Source organism: Lacerta agilis, chromosome 15 (genome assembly GCF_009819535.1).
Source record: "Lacerta agilis isolate rLacAgi1 chromosome 15, rLacAgi1.pri, whole genome shotgun sequence".
Classification (NCBI taxonomy): domain Eukaryota; kingdom Metazoa; phylum Chordata; class Lepidosauria; order Squamata; family Lacertidae; genus Lacerta; species Lacerta agilis.
Genome location: NC_046326.1, coordinates 9,117,232 through 9,136,188, shown reverse-complemented (window position 1 = coordinate 9,136,188; position 18,957 = coordinate 9,117,232). Strand labels below are relative to the sequence as shown.

General features: G+C 45.7%; 1 protein-coding gene across 1 annotated transcript in view; it reads left to right on the top strand.

Annotated features, from left to right (window-relative positions):
- The window catches only part of SLC18A1 (solute carrier family 18 member A1), a 28,235-nt gene extending 11,625 nt beyond the window's left edge, over positions 1 to 16,610 (top strand). Inside the window, exons 9-16 of the mRNA XM_033172466.1 lie at positions 87 to 147; positions 1,659 to 1,754; positions 8,000 to 8,078; positions 8,977 to 9,028; positions 10,204 to 10,267; positions 13,477 to 13,596; positions 14,053 to 14,186; positions 16,437 to 16,610. Coding sequence (XP_033028357.1) covers positions 87 to 147; positions 1,659 to 1,754; positions 8,000 to 8,078; positions 8,977 to 9,028; positions 10,204 to 10,267; positions 13,477 to 13,596; positions 14,053 to 14,186; positions 16,437 to 16,550 — 720 coding nt within the window. The 3' untranslated portion in view covers positions 16,551 to 16,610. The remainder of the gene's footprint in view (positions 1 to 86; positions 148 to 1,658; positions 1,755 to 7,999; positions 8,079 to 8,976; positions 9,029 to 10,203; positions 10,268 to 13,476; positions 13,597 to 14,052; positions 14,187 to 16,436) is intronic.
- Positions 16,611 to 18,957: the final 2,347 nt, after the last annotated feature.

Here is an 18,957-nt window from a genome sequence, read left to right as displayed (position 1 = left end):
AGTTTTTAATTGTTTTTAATTTATTTTTTAATTGTTTTAGAATTATTGCAAAAAAAAAAATCTACCTTTTTCTGTGTGTCTTCCAGAGTACGAAAGGGACTCCGCTGTTGACCTTGCTAGGAGACCCTTACATTTTGATCGCAGCAGGTAAGTCGCCATGCCTTCCTCCTGGACATTTGGGGTCATGGATATTCATCACTGGAATTTAGCTTCTTTGGATATGGAGCTGGCGAGAGGGACATTTTTATAAACTTCAGAAAATATGTGCGCCCCTCCCAAAAACAAAAACAAAACCAAACCCCAAGCATCAATCCAGGGGGAGGGCAAAACAAACACATTCATTAATAGAATAAATAAATTAAAAAGCAGCACCCTTTTCTAGGAGCAGGACTAGCCAACATGTGGCCCTGCAGATGCTTCTGGACTAAAACTGCCACCATCTTGATCACTGGCCATGCTAGCTGGGGCTGATGGGAGTGTTAGAGATTTCAGAGTTGCCTACGTGCAGAATTGCAGCTGTCTATCTCCAAGCAATTAAGTAATTAAGTAGTTGGCAGAAAGCCCAGATCTGCTCTCTCTCAGACCCTTAGCAACGACCTGTGATTGGTCAGATGAGTTCCTAAAGACTCAGCTCTGTGTGAGAGCTGTGTGGTTGGTGTGGTTAGTGTGTTGGTGTAGAGAACATGGTCAGTGTGTGGAGAGAGAGAGACAGAGAGGAAAGATTTTATGTTTTGTTTCTTTTATTTTGTAAAGTCTGTACATAGTAACTTATGGATACTAGTTGCTTCAATCAATAAATTCTGTATATAGTTATCCAGTGAGTTGCTGAGTTCCTGCGTTGTGCTGTCTAGTCAATTTCACAACAGCCAGAAGCTTCCAGAAAAGTCTGCGTCTAACTCTGCGGTGTCCAGGAATACGTTATACTCCTGACACTAAATCTTAAGAGGGAGTTGTAGTTCTGAAGGGCTGCAGGCAGTGCCAGCCCTATCATTAGGCATGGGGAGGCAGCAGCCTCAAGCAGCAGATGCTCTGGAACAGCAGCAGCTCCATTCTTTTCCGTTGCCACATGTTCCCCTTCTGGGTCCTCTAAAGTTCTGGGTACTGCTGCCTTAGGTATGGTGGAGAAGGATGCTCCACCACCTTGTTGAAGTCAGATTCACCTGCCAGTTCATTCAGCTTCTGTACATTGAAGGGGGAGGCATTTCCCCCTTTGCGTGGGGCAGCAAAATGCCTTGGGCCAGCCCTGGCTGCAGGTCAGCCACCCCTGTTTTAGTGAACTTTTGCTCCTCTGATTCTACTGCTCTTGTCACTTTTGGCATTTCATTCTTTCAGTGAAATACATGCCGGGGGAAACAGCGGAAAGAAACAAGATCTGTTGGGTTGCGAATAGGGAGGTCCCCATTTTCATTTGCGGTGGGAACTTATTTGTATTCCGATCATTTATTTATTCATATTGCCGAAAGGGGCTTCAAAATATGCTACTTCTGGAGCTTCTGTGGATTCTCTACACCAGGCGTGGGGAAGCTGCAGCCCTCCAAGTGCTGTTGGAAACCCGACTACCATCAGCCACCGCTGGCATAGGATGATGGGGGATTGCTTTGCCTTTTGCTTTCTTAACAAGAATGATGACTGCACAGGTATCTCTCGTCTCCCTCCAGGCTCAATCTGCTTTGCCAACATGGGGGTTGCGATCCTCGAAGCCACTTTGCCCATTTGGATGATGCAAACCATGTGCTCCCCAGAGTGGCAACTGGGTAGGTTCCTTTCCTTTTTCTTTTTTATTGTTTTTTTATTAAAGATTTTCTTGATTTACAAAGGTAGTGCAATGTCTCTCTCGTATTTTTCCATATAACATTTTTACAAATCAGTTTTTGTTTCTGAAACAAATCAAAGTTTATTGCGTTAGCCAATTGGCCATAGCACATAGAAAGAATTCAGGCAGAAACCTGCTGCAGTTATACAAAATATGTTAGCTACATTTGCTAAACAACAGGTATAAAATCATGGTAGATAAAACAAGATATGGTAAAAGCAGTAATAAATCATGTGGCTATCGGTATTTCAGAATATTTACAAAAGTCCAGGGCTTTTAAAAAGTTAACCTATCGAGGTGGCCCTGAGTTTCAGGGCCTGCAAAATATAGATGGCCACACCGCAGGTAACCGTGGGGTTGGCATCCACCAATAAGTATTTCATACAGTCATCTTCCAAGACAATGGATGGAGGAATTAATTTCTGAGACATTAGGAAGAAAAAGGGGGAAGAGAGGTGGGTGGGATGGGGAGATAGGTGGGTGTGGGGTGACGATGTTTTATTTTACTTGATATGAGGAGGGTTTGGTGTCAGCGTTGTTTGTGTAGGTTCTCTGTTGTTCGTTTGTGCTCCTTTGGTGGTGAGAGAGGTTGGGGTTGGCGTAGGGTGTGATTGTTCATTTGTGGTTGGCTGTGGTGGTCTTTGGTTTTCTGTGTGAGTGCGGTGGGTGGGTGTTTTGGATCAGGTTAGCCATATTGATTTCTTTTTCGTATCCTTCCTGGCTATCATTTGGCAATGGCCACTAGCCTTTAGCCAAAGGAGGTGGCCGATAGCTCTGAAGTAGCCGAAGAGTGACTTTCAGGTGATTGTGAGGTCTTTTTTTGGGGGGGGGAGGGATTCTCAGGTGGCAGGTGTTGCTATGGGGGTCGGCAGCAGCAGCAGCCCCTTGCCATTCCTCTTGAGCTCCCTAGCCATTCTAGGGCTCTGTGTGCCATGCATTCTGCTTTGTTAGCCTGCTGTCCTCAGGTGTGGAGTTTAGACACTCCCATCACTAGCACTGAGGTAAAAGGACTTTGCGACAACCTACTTATTTGAGAATTCGTCCTGGTTTGTTTCCAGGGAGATTAGACAATGTTGGCTATTTAATGAAAATCCATTCTAATTTGTTTCCAGAGAGATTAGAAGAGGCTGGCTATTTACTGAGCACTCGTTTTGATTCCTTTTGTGGGGAGTTGGACGCAGTTGGCTATTTAATGAACACCTGTTTCGATTGTGGGGTTGGTTTGGTTTTTTTGCGGGGAGGTTAAACAACATTCTGTCAAAGCAAGCATTATCCCACACTTTCTACTACCTTTCCTCATCACTCTCCTTATCACAAATGCTGTGATCTTTTTGGAAATTGGTCCACTATGCAAGACTGGGAAGACACCGTGAGTTTGCCAATGTGTGATTTAATCCCACCTGAAAATAGCTGCACTCTGGAAGTGCCCTAAGAGTCAACTTGCAGTCCACTTGGCTTCAATAATATGGAATAGATGGGGCATTATCTTCACCTTAGCTAATAAAATGACTTGGGCCTGAATGCGCATGATTTTGTGTGCAACAGCTGCAACTAGGTTGGAGAGGACATTTTCACACATGCCTCCAACTGCTAACTTCAAGAGGAATCCACCCCACCCCCGCCAACACAACCAACATGGCTTTTGAAGGTGCACCTACAGATTTAAAATAGCAACAACAAAGGCATCTTCAGAGGCACTGGGAGGTTGACTTGGTACATGGCAATTATGTGCTGCCTTGGAGACTGGATAATGAAATGAAATTGCCTACCTTTTCTGTAACCCCCCCCTGAAATGCAATTTGGGGAAGAGGGGCCGGGGGGGATATTCTCTCAGCTATGCTTTCTTCCTAAATTAAATTGCTACCTAGGCTCAGTAGTGCTCCCGAGAGCCACTAATCAAGTTAACAACCAGTTAGTCAGCAGGAAGCCTTGGCTAAATAAGGGCCTGTGAGCATGACCTTTGTGCTCGCTTCTAAGAACAAGCAGTGGAGCAAAGAAGGATGAGGTTGTTACAAACGAGCAACACAGAACCTGTGAAACATGGGATGAAGAAAGAGGAATCGTTATTCTGAAATTGAGGATTAGATCTATTAGTGCAGAGATGGGAAGCCCTCCAGATGTTGCTAGACTACCACTATTCCTGATCACTGCTGCCTGGGGTTGATGGGAGATGGAATCTGACTACATATGGAAGGCTGCTGATTCCCCATCTCTGCATTAGTGGCAAAGATCCCACTGCTCTCTCTCCAGGGCAGTTGTCTTGTTTGGATCATGAACAGGAGACTATGCAGAACAACGGACATCTGGGTACCAATACTGTACAAGATTGGTATTGCAGGACCTTGGATAGCTCCAAGGTGACACCTTGATCCATTAGGGCTGGAGCTGGAGTTGTTTGAGATCTTTTTATCCTCTCTTGCCAGCCTATCCCCCCAGACTCCTACCCCTTCATGAACAGTGGAGAACCTCATAGTCCTCTGCCCTGGAGCCTAGCACTTTGTCAACTCTCAGTCACTTCCCATCATGTGTGAGATACGGGCACACAGGTTCAAATCCCTGCTTGTCAGAGTTGCCCACTGCGTGATCCTGGGCCAGTCATTGAGTTGTATCCAATGTTAGTCCTACTCAGAGTAGACCTATTGAAATCAATAGGCCTATGTGTTGGTTATCACTGAACCATGTATGCATTCCACCTTGAGCTCCTTGTAGAATAAGTGATATATGAATGCAATAAATAAATAACTAAGGGCAATAAAATAATAAAGAGCCCCAGCTCGTATGGAGCAAGCCTTATGAGGAACAGTTGAGGGAGTTGGGCATGTTTAGCCTGAAAAAGAGGAGACTGAGAGGAGAGAGGAGAGCCATCTTCAAACATCTCAAGGGCTTTACATGGAATATGAAACATGCTTGCTTTCTTCTGCTCTGGACTGTAAGACTCAAATCAATGGATTCATGTTACAAGAAAGGAGATTCTGACCAAATGTTAAGAGTAGCTTTCTGGCGGTAAGAGATGTTTGACAGTGGAATGGGCTTCCTCAGGAGGTAGTGGACTCACCTTCCTTGGAGGTTTTTAAGCAGAGGTTGGATGGCCTTAGGTGATTTAGTTGAGATTCCTGCATTGCAGGGGGTTGGGCTAGATCAGGGGTTGGCAACCTTTTCCAGCCGTGGGCCAGTCCACCATCCCTCATACTACATGGGGGGCCGGACTATATTTTGGCGAAAAAAATGAACAAATTCCTATGCCCCACAAATAACTCAGAGATGTGTTTTAAATAAAAGCACACATTCTACTCATGTAAAAACACACTGATTTCTGGACTGTCCATGGGCCGGATTGAGAGGGTGATTGGGCCACATCCAGCCCCTGGGCATTAGGTTGCCTACCCCTGGACTAAATGGTTCCTGGGTTCCCTTGCAACTCTACAGTTCTATGATTCTATGAGTACAATGGAACCTTTAGCCTGGTTAATTAAACATGGTTCCAGTCCAGTAGATAAAACCTAACAATGAGCAAGTAGATTGTAACAGCTGTAACAGTACGTGGGTGGCGCTGTGGTGTAAACCACTGAGCCTCTTGGGCTTGCCGATCAGAACGTTGGTGGTCTGAATCCATGCGACGGTGGTGATCTCCTGTTGCTCTGTCCCATCTCCTGCCAACCTAGCAGTTCGAAAGCACACCAGTCCAAGTAGATAAATAGGTACCACTGTGGTGGGAAGGTAAATGGCATTTCCGTGCGCTCTGCTTTCCGTCACAGTGTCCTGTTGCACCAGAAGCAGTTTAGTCATGCTGGCCACATGACCTGGAAAGCGTGTCTGGAGACAAACACTGGCTCCCTCGGCCTGAAGGCAAGATGAGCACCACACCCCATAGTCTCCCTTGACTGGACTTAACCATGCAGGGGTCCTTTACCTTTTTACCTTTTTAACAGCTGAAGTAAAGAGCATTCAGATGCCAATATCCAGGCAGGAATCCAGAATGAATAAGTAAAAATAACCTTGTTAGCAAGCGGAGAGAGCGCTGTTGCACTCAGGTTGCATTTGTTGTCTTCTCAGAAACATCTGGTTGGCCACTGTGAGAACAGGATGTTGGACTAGATGGGCCTTTGACCTGGTTTGTCTTACGTTCTTAAGGCTGGTGATGACATCATCACCATTTTGAGTATTTTTGAACTATTGGCACAGGGCATTTTTCAATTATTGCTTTTATTTGCCTAACCTGGTGTTTCACAAGCAGAAGAGCACGGATTTTCCCAGAGCACCGGCAAGATAAACAAAAGGGAAAGTCAGAGGAAATTAAACACAAATGGCTGGGTTTCAATAAGGTTGCTGTGACATATCCAGGCAAACAGAGGTGCCTGCGACACATTTGTAAGCCGGAGGAGAGTAAATTAAAGCTAAGCAACTGCCAACCGACAGCCTGTCAAATATTTGATTTGGATTTAATTATAACTGCAGATCAAATTGCTGTTCTCTTGGTCCAGAGCATGAGGCTGGAGTGAAATGGGAGGAGATGGGTTGGTTTAATATGGACTAGTTTAAAAAAGGGTTCTGCCATGGAACTTGTTTTGAATGCAACTTAGGTATGGAATATCTATGATGCCCAGGGATTCAGAGAGATAGGAGTATATCTCAGTCAAGATTTTGCAAATGATCGAAGCAGCTCGGAGTAAGATTATCCCATTATACCTTCAAAATAAGGAGACATAGGAGCCTCCCCCCCCCCCCAAAATGGGCTCTGAAGATGTTGTTTTCTGAAGACAACTGCCTATGCTGGATGGAGCTGGTGGGGGTTATAGTTCAACAACATTCAGGAAGCCAGTAGTGGGGAAGTCTAGTTAAGGCAATGATACCCAGTCTGAGTCCCACCTTTCACCACGATTGGCAACATGGAATCTAGTTGTTGTTTTTATTGTACATGCCCCTCTTTCTCTCCTTAAGAGTACTTAGGAATAGCCTTACTGGGTGGCTCATCTGGTCAATCATCCACTTTCCAGCTGTGGCTATTCAGATGCTATTCAGACTGGGCAACCCAGTCAGATGGACAGAGTACAAATACATTATTATTATTATTATTATTATTATTACTATTATTATTATTATTACTATTATTATTATTATTACTATTATTATTATTATTATTATTATTATTATTATTGAAATCCCACAAGCAGAGCTTGAAGGCCATGTTTAGGGGACGGTCTCCTGATAGCTGGGAATCTCTCTGTGTTTGTGAATGAGATACCCACCAGAGTTTTGAGAACATGATACCTGTGAAGTTTGGAGAGGAAGTGGATAATAATAATAATAATAATAATAATAATAATAATAATAATAATAATGCTGTTATTTTTATACCCTGCCCATATGGCTGGGTTTCCTGTCAGGAAACCCCCCTCACCAAGGCAGGTAGCATCCCGGGATCGTTTGGAGTACAGGGACCCTCCTCCGCTGTTCACCAGTTCGTCCTCCCCCTTCTCCGCCGGAAGCGACCATTCCCCCAGTGGGGAGGGGGAGTTAGAGGCAGGAAGGCGGTACAGGGGCTCTGACAGGATCGCAGAGCCTGAACGCCGAGGGGATAGCGGGGAACGGGGTCAGGTTCCCACGCTCCGAGGTTGTAGGCAGGAAGGACGTGGGAGGGGGAGGCGGGGGTTCAGAATCCCGCGCCTCTTTTGCTGGACAAAGAACCGGCAGGGTTCATTCCTGGACTCTGCAGAGGGATGAGATGGACGTTTGAACTTTTGCTCCACTGTATATAGCTTGCACAATAAAGAACTTAGTTTAGAAGTTCTGCGTTTGGCGTTTTACTCATGAGCAACCACTGAACGTCCTTACATTTCCTATTCAGCCAATAACACCTTTATAGCTGGAGGTTTAATTTTGTTATGATGGCTAATACCCATTGTTAGACTGGTCCTCTGCAAATATGTTTCATCCCATTTTAAAACCTTACCCCCCCCCCCATAAAAATATATCTAGGGACATATCTTCAATGCATACATATTGGTTTAACAAGACCTGTTGTCCCTGACCATTGTTAGAAGATAGGCCTCCTGTAGGTGTCTGCTGCTGCATTTATGTATCTCCGCACGTGGCAGGGATTTAAGGAGAGGTCTGCGAGGTCATTCTGTCCCTTTGCAGAAAATGCCATGTGCCTTTATTTCAGACTGGTGCTTCTCTACTTTGCAGGGGTAGCTTTCTTGCCTGCTAGCCTGTCTTACCTCATTGGTACCAACCTCTTTGGGATGCTAGCCAACAAAATGGGGCGGTAAGTGGAGGAGCCCAAAGATGTTTGAATCCTGCAGATCCGTGAGTCACTTTTATGACTTTTGGGAAACATAGGACTTGCCTTAAAAACCTATTTGTACCATTGCCCCATCCATCTCGGATGCTGACTGGAACTAGCTCTCCAGCCTTGGACTTTTTGCATGCCAGGTTTAATAAATGCTTCCCTTTTCATGCTGTTTTCTCCCCCTCTAAAGTGCTGGTGCTGACCTTTAAAGCCCTAAACGGCCTCTGTCCAGTATACCTGAAGGAGCGTCTCCACCCCCATTGTTCTGCCCGGACACTGAGGTCCAGTGCCAAGGGCCTTCTGGCAGTTCCCTTGCTGCGAGAAGCCAAGTTACAGGGAACCAGGCAGAGGGCCTTCTCGGTAGTGGCACCCACTCTGTGGAACGCCCTCCCACCAGATGTCAAAGAGAAAAACAACTACCAGACTTTTAGAAGACATCAGAAGGCAGCCCTGTTTAGGGAAGCTTTTAATGTTTAATAGACTATTGTATTTTAATATTGTGTTGGAAGCTGCCCCGAGTGGCTGGGGAAACCCAGCCAGATGGGCGGGGTATAAATAAATTATTATTATTATTATTATTATTATTATTATTATTATTATTATTATTATTAATGAAATAACCTCAAACGTAACCTTTATTTGTAGTGCAGCAAATCCAGCCCCCCGTTTTCCCCCTCCTTTCCTTTTTCTGGGTCAACAGTACCCTTTTTGAGAACTGCACATAGTATTCCAAGTGTGGTGTCATTGTAGATCTGTATAACAGCGGTATGAGATTGTCAGTTTTATTCAACCTGCTTAGCTTCAGAAAGGTTGCTGTGCCATTCAGAACATGCTCTGCAATCTCTCTCTCTCATCAATTGCCTTTTCTTTATAGGTGGCTCTGCTCACTGATTGGGATGGTGGTAGTGGGAATCAGCCTCCTTTGCGTGAGTACACTAGTGAATCTGTATTCCATGACTGACATGCAGAGAAATCAGCTGTAATGGGGAGCCAGGCCAAGAAGCCGCAGTGCCAGCTTAACTCTGGCCATCTGTGTTATGAGTGGGAAAGGAATCCTGGAAGAGAATTTGGTAGCGGCAGTCTGGTCAAGAATTTTCTGTGCTATGAAATGAAGACCGATGATCCACCAGGAAAGTGAAATCCACTCACCACCCACCCAAATAGTAAGGCAGTAGCCCAATTCAGACTTAGGTTTCTCTCCAATAAACAGTGGTTTGCTCAAGTGATGAATTAAAGTCGTTACCCATCTCCTTCCATGCCCATCTTTATATGGATTGTCAAGCCATGGTTTCCTACCATGTCTAAACCAGGAAACTGTGGTTTAAGCACTCCCCATGTGTTTAAGCACTCCCCATGAAACCAGCAGCAATCCAGGCACAGAGTCAGAAGCTGAAGACTCACCAGATAAGCAGCAGGATCATTACCTTGAACCTGCTGCAGGAGATCAGACGACCATTGGATCTGAGGCTATCCAGCAGGGAACCCCTGGAAGAGCCTTCTATACCACCAAGGCCTATAGGGCCCAGGGCCAGGACCCTCCCAGGCACCTTCCCTTGAAGAAACAGATTAGCTGAAGGGCTGGAGTATCCTGGGATGGGCCATGGCTGGCTTGCTGGAACCCTGAAAAGGGACACTCCACACTGTGACATTCTTGTTGCAAGACTCCTAATTGATGTCGCGCTTGGTACCTGAGTTGTCATGTTGGATTGAGATGTGTCCTCTCATTCAGTGGTGAAGCTGCAAGCTCCAGCACTGGGGGAGGAGAGCAGGCGGGGGTGTGGCTGGCGTGTGCCCCGCAGGGGTGTGGTGCACGTCCTGGGGGCATGGTGTGCTGCCCGTGGGGGTGTGGCGCCCGGCACGGCGGGGGTGCGCGGTGCATGCCCATGGGGGTGGCCGCGACGGTACCCCCTCCCTGATGGTGCTGGGGCAGTGCCCTCCCCCGCCCCCCGTTCCTCCGCCAGTTCTCTCATTTAATATCCAAGTGTTGAACTCGCATATCCATGCTTTTAAGTCTTTCAAGGAAATAAGAGGCAGGGCACTGCTTTGACGTTTATTGTCCTTTCCAGGCCTTACCCCCCATCTCATTTCTTTTGTTCTACAGGTCCCCCTGGCTCAAAATCTTTATGGACTCATCGGGCCCAATGGTGGGGTTGGCTTTGCCCTTGGTAAGGTTTCGAAGCCGTCCACAGCAAACACACAGAGCAAAAATGCATGTTGGAAAATGGCCAAACAGCTTTAGAGAGGCTGGTGGGGAAATTGCAGGTTTGAAGTTAAAATAAAAGATCCACCTTAGCATGCCAGGAAGAAAGGTCTAGGGGCAGTCTACTCCTGGATATGCAGCTTCTCTAGATGTGTGGGGGGTTTGACATGAAGACAGCATTCCCTTCTACAATACCTCCACCTGCAATCCAAAATGGTGCAGTCCAGGATGAGCACACATGCACTGTCTGCAGGCCCTTGGATTTGGAGGAGGGCTGGAGGGGAGGTCACTATCGTCCTGCATAGACAGGGCACTTCAACAATCAGAGGGGACCCATCCCTGTTCTGGCCAGGAGCCCACCAGGTTTTGCCCTTGATTGTCCACACTTGAGATACCTCCAGACTGTCACTATTTTGTGGGAGGGATTTGAGTGCGTTGTGCCAGTTTAGGTTTGCACAGTTGAACTGCATTAAAACGTTTGTGCAACAAATCTACTGTTTGAAAAGTGACAGGGAGGTGCATTAAAAGGTGTGGAATGAATTCAAACTACAAGAAAGCAATGGATTCAAACTACAAGAAAGAAGATTTCACCTAAACATTAGGAAGAACTTCCTGACAGTGAGAGCTGTTCGGCAGTGGAATTTGCTGCCAAGGAGTGTGGTGGAGTCTCCTTCTTTGGAGGTCTTTAAGCAGAGGCTTGACAGCCATCTGTCAGGAATGCTTTGATGGTGTTTCCTGCTTGGCAGGGGGTTGGACTGGATGGCCCTTGTGGTCTCTTCCAACTCTAGGATTCTATGATTCTAATTATGCTAAATAAAGACTGAACATAGTCTAACCTCTGCATTAGCTTTGTGCAAGCCACTCACTGTTCCAGCAAGGTGTTCCTACATTGTGAAATGAGGATGGTTGTTCAATAAATAGTTTGCCTCAGGAAGTCCTTGGAATAACAGAGGTCATAAATATGGATGGGAGAGGGCCTTCGGCCCTTCATATTCTGCAGCAGCAGGAGCTGAGTGAGCCTAGGAAAACTGTTGCCTGTTTAGTGGTGATAACCGCAGACAGTAGAGACTTCTACTCTAGAAGAGAGAAGGAAGCTAAAAGGAACAGGTACTGCTGGAATGGAAGAGTTCTCTGCATTTCATCCTGAGCAACTTGAATTCCCAAGACTTGCCTTTTATAGGGTTCACTCCCTTGTGAAATTTGAATATTGGAGATGAATTATATTTTCGTAATACATGTTTACAAATATATCCCCTCAACTTTGGGTCAGGGGGACTTCAAAATCAGGGGGGAAATGTGACCCATTTTGGGTTGGGACTCCAAAATCAGTAAAAATATTGCAGCCTTTGGCTAGATCTACACAGATAAAGAAAACGCTACAGAAAAACATGTTATGCACCTCTTAACGACAGATCACTGCTCTACAATGCCATCTGCTGTCGCATGTTTATAACAATATACCGTATTTTTTCGTGTATAAGACTAGGTTCCCCCCCCCCTAAAAAAGAATGTAAAAAATTAGGGGGTGTCTTATAGTCTGGGCCATCTCCCCCATTTTCTTAAATCTGAGCCCACCAAAATAGGGGGCGTCTTATACATGGGGGTGTCTTATAGACAGGAAAATATGGCAATTGACGAGTGTACCTGAGTCCCTAGTCTTTAAAGCTGCATCAGTTTCCCAAAAGCAAACGGCATGCTGGAACCCTACAAAACTCCTGCTTGCGAACCATCTACAAATCTCAAATTTTACCTACACTTTAACCCAGATTATCCTGAAAGCATACTCTGTAACATGAGAAGGGAAACCTCAGGGGCTTATATTGTCACTTCGCTATCCGTATAACAGAAATATGTTCCTTTGATGGACATCTGGCCTTCTGCATCTCAGCTTTGTGTTCATCCTCAGCCTGCACTGCAGAGACAGGGTGACTGTAACATTAGGATAAGAGAGAACAAACAAACAAACAAACAAACAGCACATGCTGGACCAGGAAACGCATTCTAGTTTAGTTGACTTTTTGCATCTGACTCACAAGTAAGGGGCTTAAGGGGAGTCAACAAATGGGTTATTCAGAGTTGCCATTTCAGGTTTTTGTGATGAGCCAGGGCAGAGATTTTGGGTTGTATCGAATGTTAGTCATACACAGAGTAGACCCACTGAAATTCATGGACCTAAATTTGTCGTCCTCATTAATTTCTCAGTACTCTGCGTATGACTAATACAAGCCTTTGCCTCTATGTGCCAGGGGAAATTCCCAGGGTAATTCAAAAGGTCTGCTTGGAATATATCTTCGAGACTGAATTGCATAAACGTAGTGTGTTAAGAAAATGGAGCAGGCAATGTATTTGGGGGTCATTTGTTGCAGTTATTTCAGAACCAACATACCGGTATCTACCAACCAATAAATGTTAAGTGGAGATTTTTTTTTTAATCCCAGTTTAGATACAATGAAAAAAAGCACTGATATACAGTGGTACCTCAGGTTACATACACTTCAGGTTACATACTCGGCAAACCCAGAAATAATGCTTCAGGTTAAGAACTTTGTATTAATGTAATAAAGTTAATTAAAAAATAAATAAATAAAAAGAACTTTGCTTCAGGATGAGAACAGAAATTGTGCTCTGGCGGCGCAGCAGCAGCGGGAGACCCCATTAGCTAAAGTGGTGCTTCAGGTTAAGAACAGTTTCGGGTTAAGAACGGACCTCTGGAACGAATTAAGTTCTTAACCCGAGGTACCACTGTATTAATGAATCCCTGTCAAACATTGTGAAGCAATCATATATATATATATATATATATATATATATATATATATATATATATATATATGAATGAGAGAGAATATGATTGCTTCACAATGTTTGACGGGTTCATTAATATATCAGTGCTTTTTTCTGGGGGGTATGCAGTGGTACGCATATCCCTAAACATTTTGTGAATCTTTGTACTTTTGTCCATTTACTGTATTTATTTCCCCTGATTTGAACTATAAAATGGTGATTTTCTTGAGCCAAAATTAGAGTACCCCTAAACATTTTTAAAAGAAAAAAGCACTGAATATAATATAATAAATATTAATATTTCAGAACAATAATCACATGTGGTTTGAAACCTGGGCAAGGGTTAAATACTATGTCTCACTGCATCCCCCCCCTTTGTTCTGTGAATAGGTATGGTGGATTCTTCAATGATGCCAATCATGGGATATTTGGTGGACCTTCGCCACACCTCTGTCTACGGCAGTGTCTATGCCATTGCTGACGTGGCCTTCTGCATGGGCTTTGCTTTTGGTATGGATGAGTACTCAGCTGCCCTGTGGTTTCTTTGCCTATCGGTTGTGCCCATGTGCTGTTCATTACTAGCTTTTAAATATTTACTCCAACCAATACACCATGCTCCAATATCATCATGAACACAAACCATCAAGAATGTGTGATAGAAAAGGACATCTGGAGGGGTCCTCAGGCTGCAGTAGAACATTTGGCTTTTATTCTAATTTCAACTGTAATTTGCCAAAACAAAAAGTCACCTCAGAGCGTCTGTTGTGTCCCTTGCCCAACCTCAGAACAGATGCAATCTGTGATTTGTAAAGTTTTCTTCAGCCCACCGTCTCTGAATATTGCACAGCTTTTGAAGGATGCTGAATGTTGAAAACAGAATTTACTGCACAGCCTGGATGCACTTAGCTCACTGAATTAACTAAGCATGTCGGCGAAATGTATTTTGATCCTGTTCTTTGCTTGCAGGTCCCTCTATAGGGGGTGCTCTTGTACGAGCCATTGGCTTTCCCTGGCTGATGGTCATAATTGGCGGGATCAACCTCACCTATGCCCCTCTCTGCTGGTTCCTACGGAGCCCACCAGCCAAGGAGGAGAAGATTGTAAGTTTAGCCCCAAGGGAGTCATCTGACCGAACCCAAAGGGTTCCTAGTCTTCTTGTTTATTTATATAAAACATTTTGGACCCCACCTTTCCGTAACGTGTCCAAGGTGCCTATGAGCATCTGAAACCAATAAACCAAAACTAGTATCGAAAGGGTGGAAATGCCAGCAGGTGAAGTCCAAATGTAAGCAGCTAAAATGAAAGAGAAGCACACTCTGGCCTGTGCTATCATTGAGGGGAGCAAAGAGACTGCTGCTGGATCCTGTGTAGAAAATGTGGATCCAGTAGAATTAATCTGGAACTTAAGAAACACATAGAGCTGAAAGAGGAGGAGGGGGAAAGTGTAACTCTTCCAACTTCCGCCTTCAGATCAATATATTTTTCAAGGGAGAAAAGGGTAGCATCCCTTGCTGCAGAAGAGGTCACTGAGAGGCTGCACTTCCCTGGGAAATCATCATGGAAAGGGGAGGTCCTGTTTGGCCCCATCCACTGGCCAGAGAAAGTGCAGCTGCAGGGAGCTTGCTTAACCCCTCCTTGTCAGAAAGAACAACTGGGAGTCGCCCCAGGATTTCAGAACTGAGCACACTCTGGCCACATTCACCAGCCACAGGACTAAAAGTGGCTGGGATGGAGGTTTTTGTATTATTTGGACTGGCAAGCTGCCTTGTAAATAATCTGAACAAAGGGTTGGGCATGCGTTTTCAAAATGAATTAAGAAAATATTATAAAGCCATATTCATGCAGGGGCTTACGATGCTCTGTCAGTGTGACAATTCTGTGCAAAATTGAAACTGCCAGAAGCAACCGCCAAGGAAAGGGGGGGCATGACGTGTTGCGCCTCCAGTTTTGCTCTCTCTGTAGGACAGATTGTGATAGCCATTGTGTGCTGGCCCCAGGGGTTTGTCCGTGAAGCGAGGTCCAAGTCCAATCCTGGGTCTAGAGGTCCAAAGGAGGTCTGTCCGGCAGGGGGGCATGACGTTTTGCACCTCCAGTTTTGCTCTCTCTGTAGGACAGATTGTGATAGCCATTGTGTGCTGGCCCCAGGGGTTTGTCCGTGAAGCGAGGTCCAAGTCCAGTCCTGGGTCTAGAGGTCCAAAGGAGGTCTGTCCGGCAGGGAGTGAGGCAGGGAGCAGGTCAAGGTCCAAGACAGGTGCAGGCACAAGGTTGCAGGTCAACATACGTTTGCAGCTAAGTTGCTCACGCAACTTGGGCTGGGTCTGGCTGGCTTTTATCTGGCCCTATGCTTAGGGCGGCCCTGATCCTCTGGAGACTCGCCTCTCCTCTGGGCCTGGAGGCGAGCACTCCTCCTGTAAGCACTTAGCTCCCTTCGCCTCTCTGCCCTGAGCCTCTGCAGCTCAGGAGATCCTGGTGGGTTACTGGACCCAGGGGCCTCCTCAGCTTCCTCTGATGAGGCTGGGAGTGGAGCACCTGCAGGCAATGGGTCCTCCCTCCCATCAGGAGCCAGAGCAGACTCCGCTGATGCCTGCACCTGGGGATCCAGCACAGGTGGGGATCCTTCAGGCTCAAACCCTAGCCCTGGCTCAGCTGGTTCTGGAGGTGGGGAATCCTGTGCAGGCTGGGATCCCTCAGGTTCAGCATCTGAGTCTGATTCCCAGGCCATCACACAGTGCCTCTCTTGCAAATAGGAAAGATGGTTGTGAGTAGCTTCTTGTGGCTTTTGAGGTTGGCTGATCTGCAAAAGTCAAGAAACATGTGCACACTTGGTTTCTTTAAGGCTAGACTGTTAATTATTGAAACTCCAACCATGCCTTTCACCCTTCTTTCCATCTGGGCTGCTATGCCCAGAGCACCTGTTAATAGCAGCCTGTGTGTGGCGCGGGTGCAACTCTGGCTACTTGCTGATCATATGCTTAAAAGCATGTGTAAAGACTCCCCAAAGCATCCTGGGAACCATAGTTTGGTAAGGGTGCAAGGCATTGTGGCTCTGTGTGGGACAAACCAGGGTTCTTTGGGGGGGGGGTGTTGTGTGCTTTATATGTATGGGTCGCACACAGCCTTTGACTACAACTCCAGAGGTAGGGAGGAGTTGTTTGTATAGTTGGTTGTACTAGGGCAGGGGTTCTCAGTGTGTCGTTCACTGGGGCAGGTGGACAACAGGACCTTTGAGACCTTTCCCCCTGAAGGTCCAAGCCAGTGCAAAAGACCTGGCGCTCAAGATCCCTTGGCTGGCACCTTCCAATGCGTCTGATATTTTTTGTCCTCTCTCCCTCCTCCCCCCACTTCCAAAGGCAATTCTGAGCCAAGAATGCCCCATGCAGATCAGAAGCTACACCACACAGAAGGCCCTCCAGGAGTTCCCACTCACAGACAGCAGTGATGAAGAAGCTGAGACTGAAGAATAGGAGCCGAGAGCGATGAGCAGAACGGAGACTCAATCAACAGCTGCGTTGTCAAGTCAGTGCAGCCCCCCGGGATCCTCTAAGGGGTCTCTCTGGGATGTACTACAATAAATGGTGGAGGATGACAGTAGAATGCAGCAGTTGGTCCTGCAACAGAATGCTGCAGCCTGGGGTACTCCCTGCTCAGGATTCCAGCTCCTCCGTTCCATTCCTTCTCCCTCTGGCTTGCCAACTGGATTCTACCTTCATTCTACAGCCACTGAGCAAGTTGAGTCCTCATCAACTGTTCTTGGGTCTCCCCACCCCAAGATTCTCTCATACTAGTGCAAAATTTGAAGTTTCCCAATGCTTGTTGATGCCTCTTTCTTGTAGGTGGCTGGTGCCATTTTGGCAACATAAGCGATGACACCCCTATTCTGAATCCTGGAAACCGAGGGAATGTCAATTTATGTGCAGTGTGTAGGCGAACTAACACCCTTGCTTTGAAACACTTTCCATTTGCCATTCAGAAATTAAATATCTTCCTATGGCTGTTTGAAACAAACTGATGCAACCCAGTGACCATTCTTTGCTATTCATCTAAATATTGTTTGCTGTCTTATTATTGAGTGATTAAAGCTATTTGACTTCTTCTTCTGCTTGATCCGGGGACAACATCCTTTAGCAACCTCTCTGCATCAGGAGGGGTACAAATGTTTTAACTAAAATTAAAATGAAATCTCACACATCCCATAGAAGGAGTCTTACCAGTTGCAGGTCCATACTTCTGCACCTGTGAGTGCCAGAATTTGCATCATGAAGAAAAACAAAGAAATAAAATAAGTCTCTTACTACTCTTAGTTCAGGATTCACACAATCCACTTTTCTTTAATACAAAAAGTAAAGGTAAGTTTTGCCATGAGGAAAAAATAAAAAATCTTTTATTAAGCCAATGCCATTACTAGGCCAACCGAAATGCCACAAAACAATGCTCAAGGGTTTCATATGTGCTACCTGAAGATACCAGGGATTGAACCTGTGACCTTCTGCATGCAAAGGATATTTTCTACCGTTGAGCCTCAGTTCTTCCCTTAAATCCCTACATTGAGTACCAGATCACCAAACCAGGAGATAGGCATCTGTGCTTCCTCAGACAAAATGCTGCGGTGTAGTTTGTGTCATTTATGTTGTGTATTGATTCAAGGGTTATCATATCTGTATTACTATTGTCTGTCTTAACATTAGGGCAAAATCTTATAGATATAAATAACATCCATCTAGATTTCCTTGGTGCAGGGGCCCCCTTAGGAGCGGTCCGCGGGGCCCAAGTTGGCCCAATTGCCTTAAGGTCAGCCCTGATGAGACTGTGTAGGGGTTGGACTGACAAGCCCTGCACCTTCTAGGTCCCTGATGTCACCATTCAGAGTACAGACTCAAGAACTTGTTATGGAAATAAAGGGGGGCACTTTTTGGAAATCAGTTTTGTCACCTCTTCCCCCCAAACCCTGAGACAATGAGCCCAGCCACCTTTTATTCACAGTTGCATAAGCACTACACTACAGCATGGCCTGCACCCAATCTTGTTTTTGTACAATCTTGTTAGTCCTCAGTAACCAAAATTATATTATCAATGCATACAAGCAGAAAAGTTGTTTTCCTTCATTTGCCAGGAATCATACAAAAAAAGTGGCACTAATAAAGAAACGTTCCAGAGTGGCAACAGAAAGCAAACTAAAAATGCTTTGGCAGTTGATCAAAACTATCCAGCAATATCAAGTTACAGGAAAACTGGTGCTATTAACAGCAATCCTTCTGGTTGGTTAATTGGTTTGGCAACTTCCAGGCACATGATGTGTGATGCTAATTATTTCCCCCAAGTGTTAAATGATAACTGATCAGAGGCAGCTACTGGAGAGCTTTGAGATTCAGGTGAGGGTGAGATGACTTGTCAATCCCAGTAGGTATATAAGAGGACGACCCGGCCTGCCCAGGCCTCACCCATCGCTTTCTGTTTCCGTACGTTGTCACCCACGGAGCGTAACTATGCTCAAATTGACAAAGAGGCATGTGCCATTCCCTCTGATGCAGATTATATATATTGGGGGTGGGGGGTTTGCACATGTACCCATCAAGCTGTGTGTGGTGCTGTCAGGAGGGGGTTGTGCAAATGCTGCGCTTTGTGCAGAATGGAAATATTTAGGTGTGATGTTCTATCCATGGATTCAGCTTGCAGAGGGGAAATTCGAGAGGGCGAGGGAGCATGGGTCCGCTGTGGGGAGCGGAGCGCATTTCTTGTGCACGGGTGCCTGCCTGCAGAATGGATTTGTGCTGCGGAGCTGTTGTGGGAAATGCCTATGTGGTTGTGTTGACAGGTGTGCAAAGGAGGGGTGCAGAAGCTAAAGGCATCTGTGTATATGGCCTTTCCAAAGGC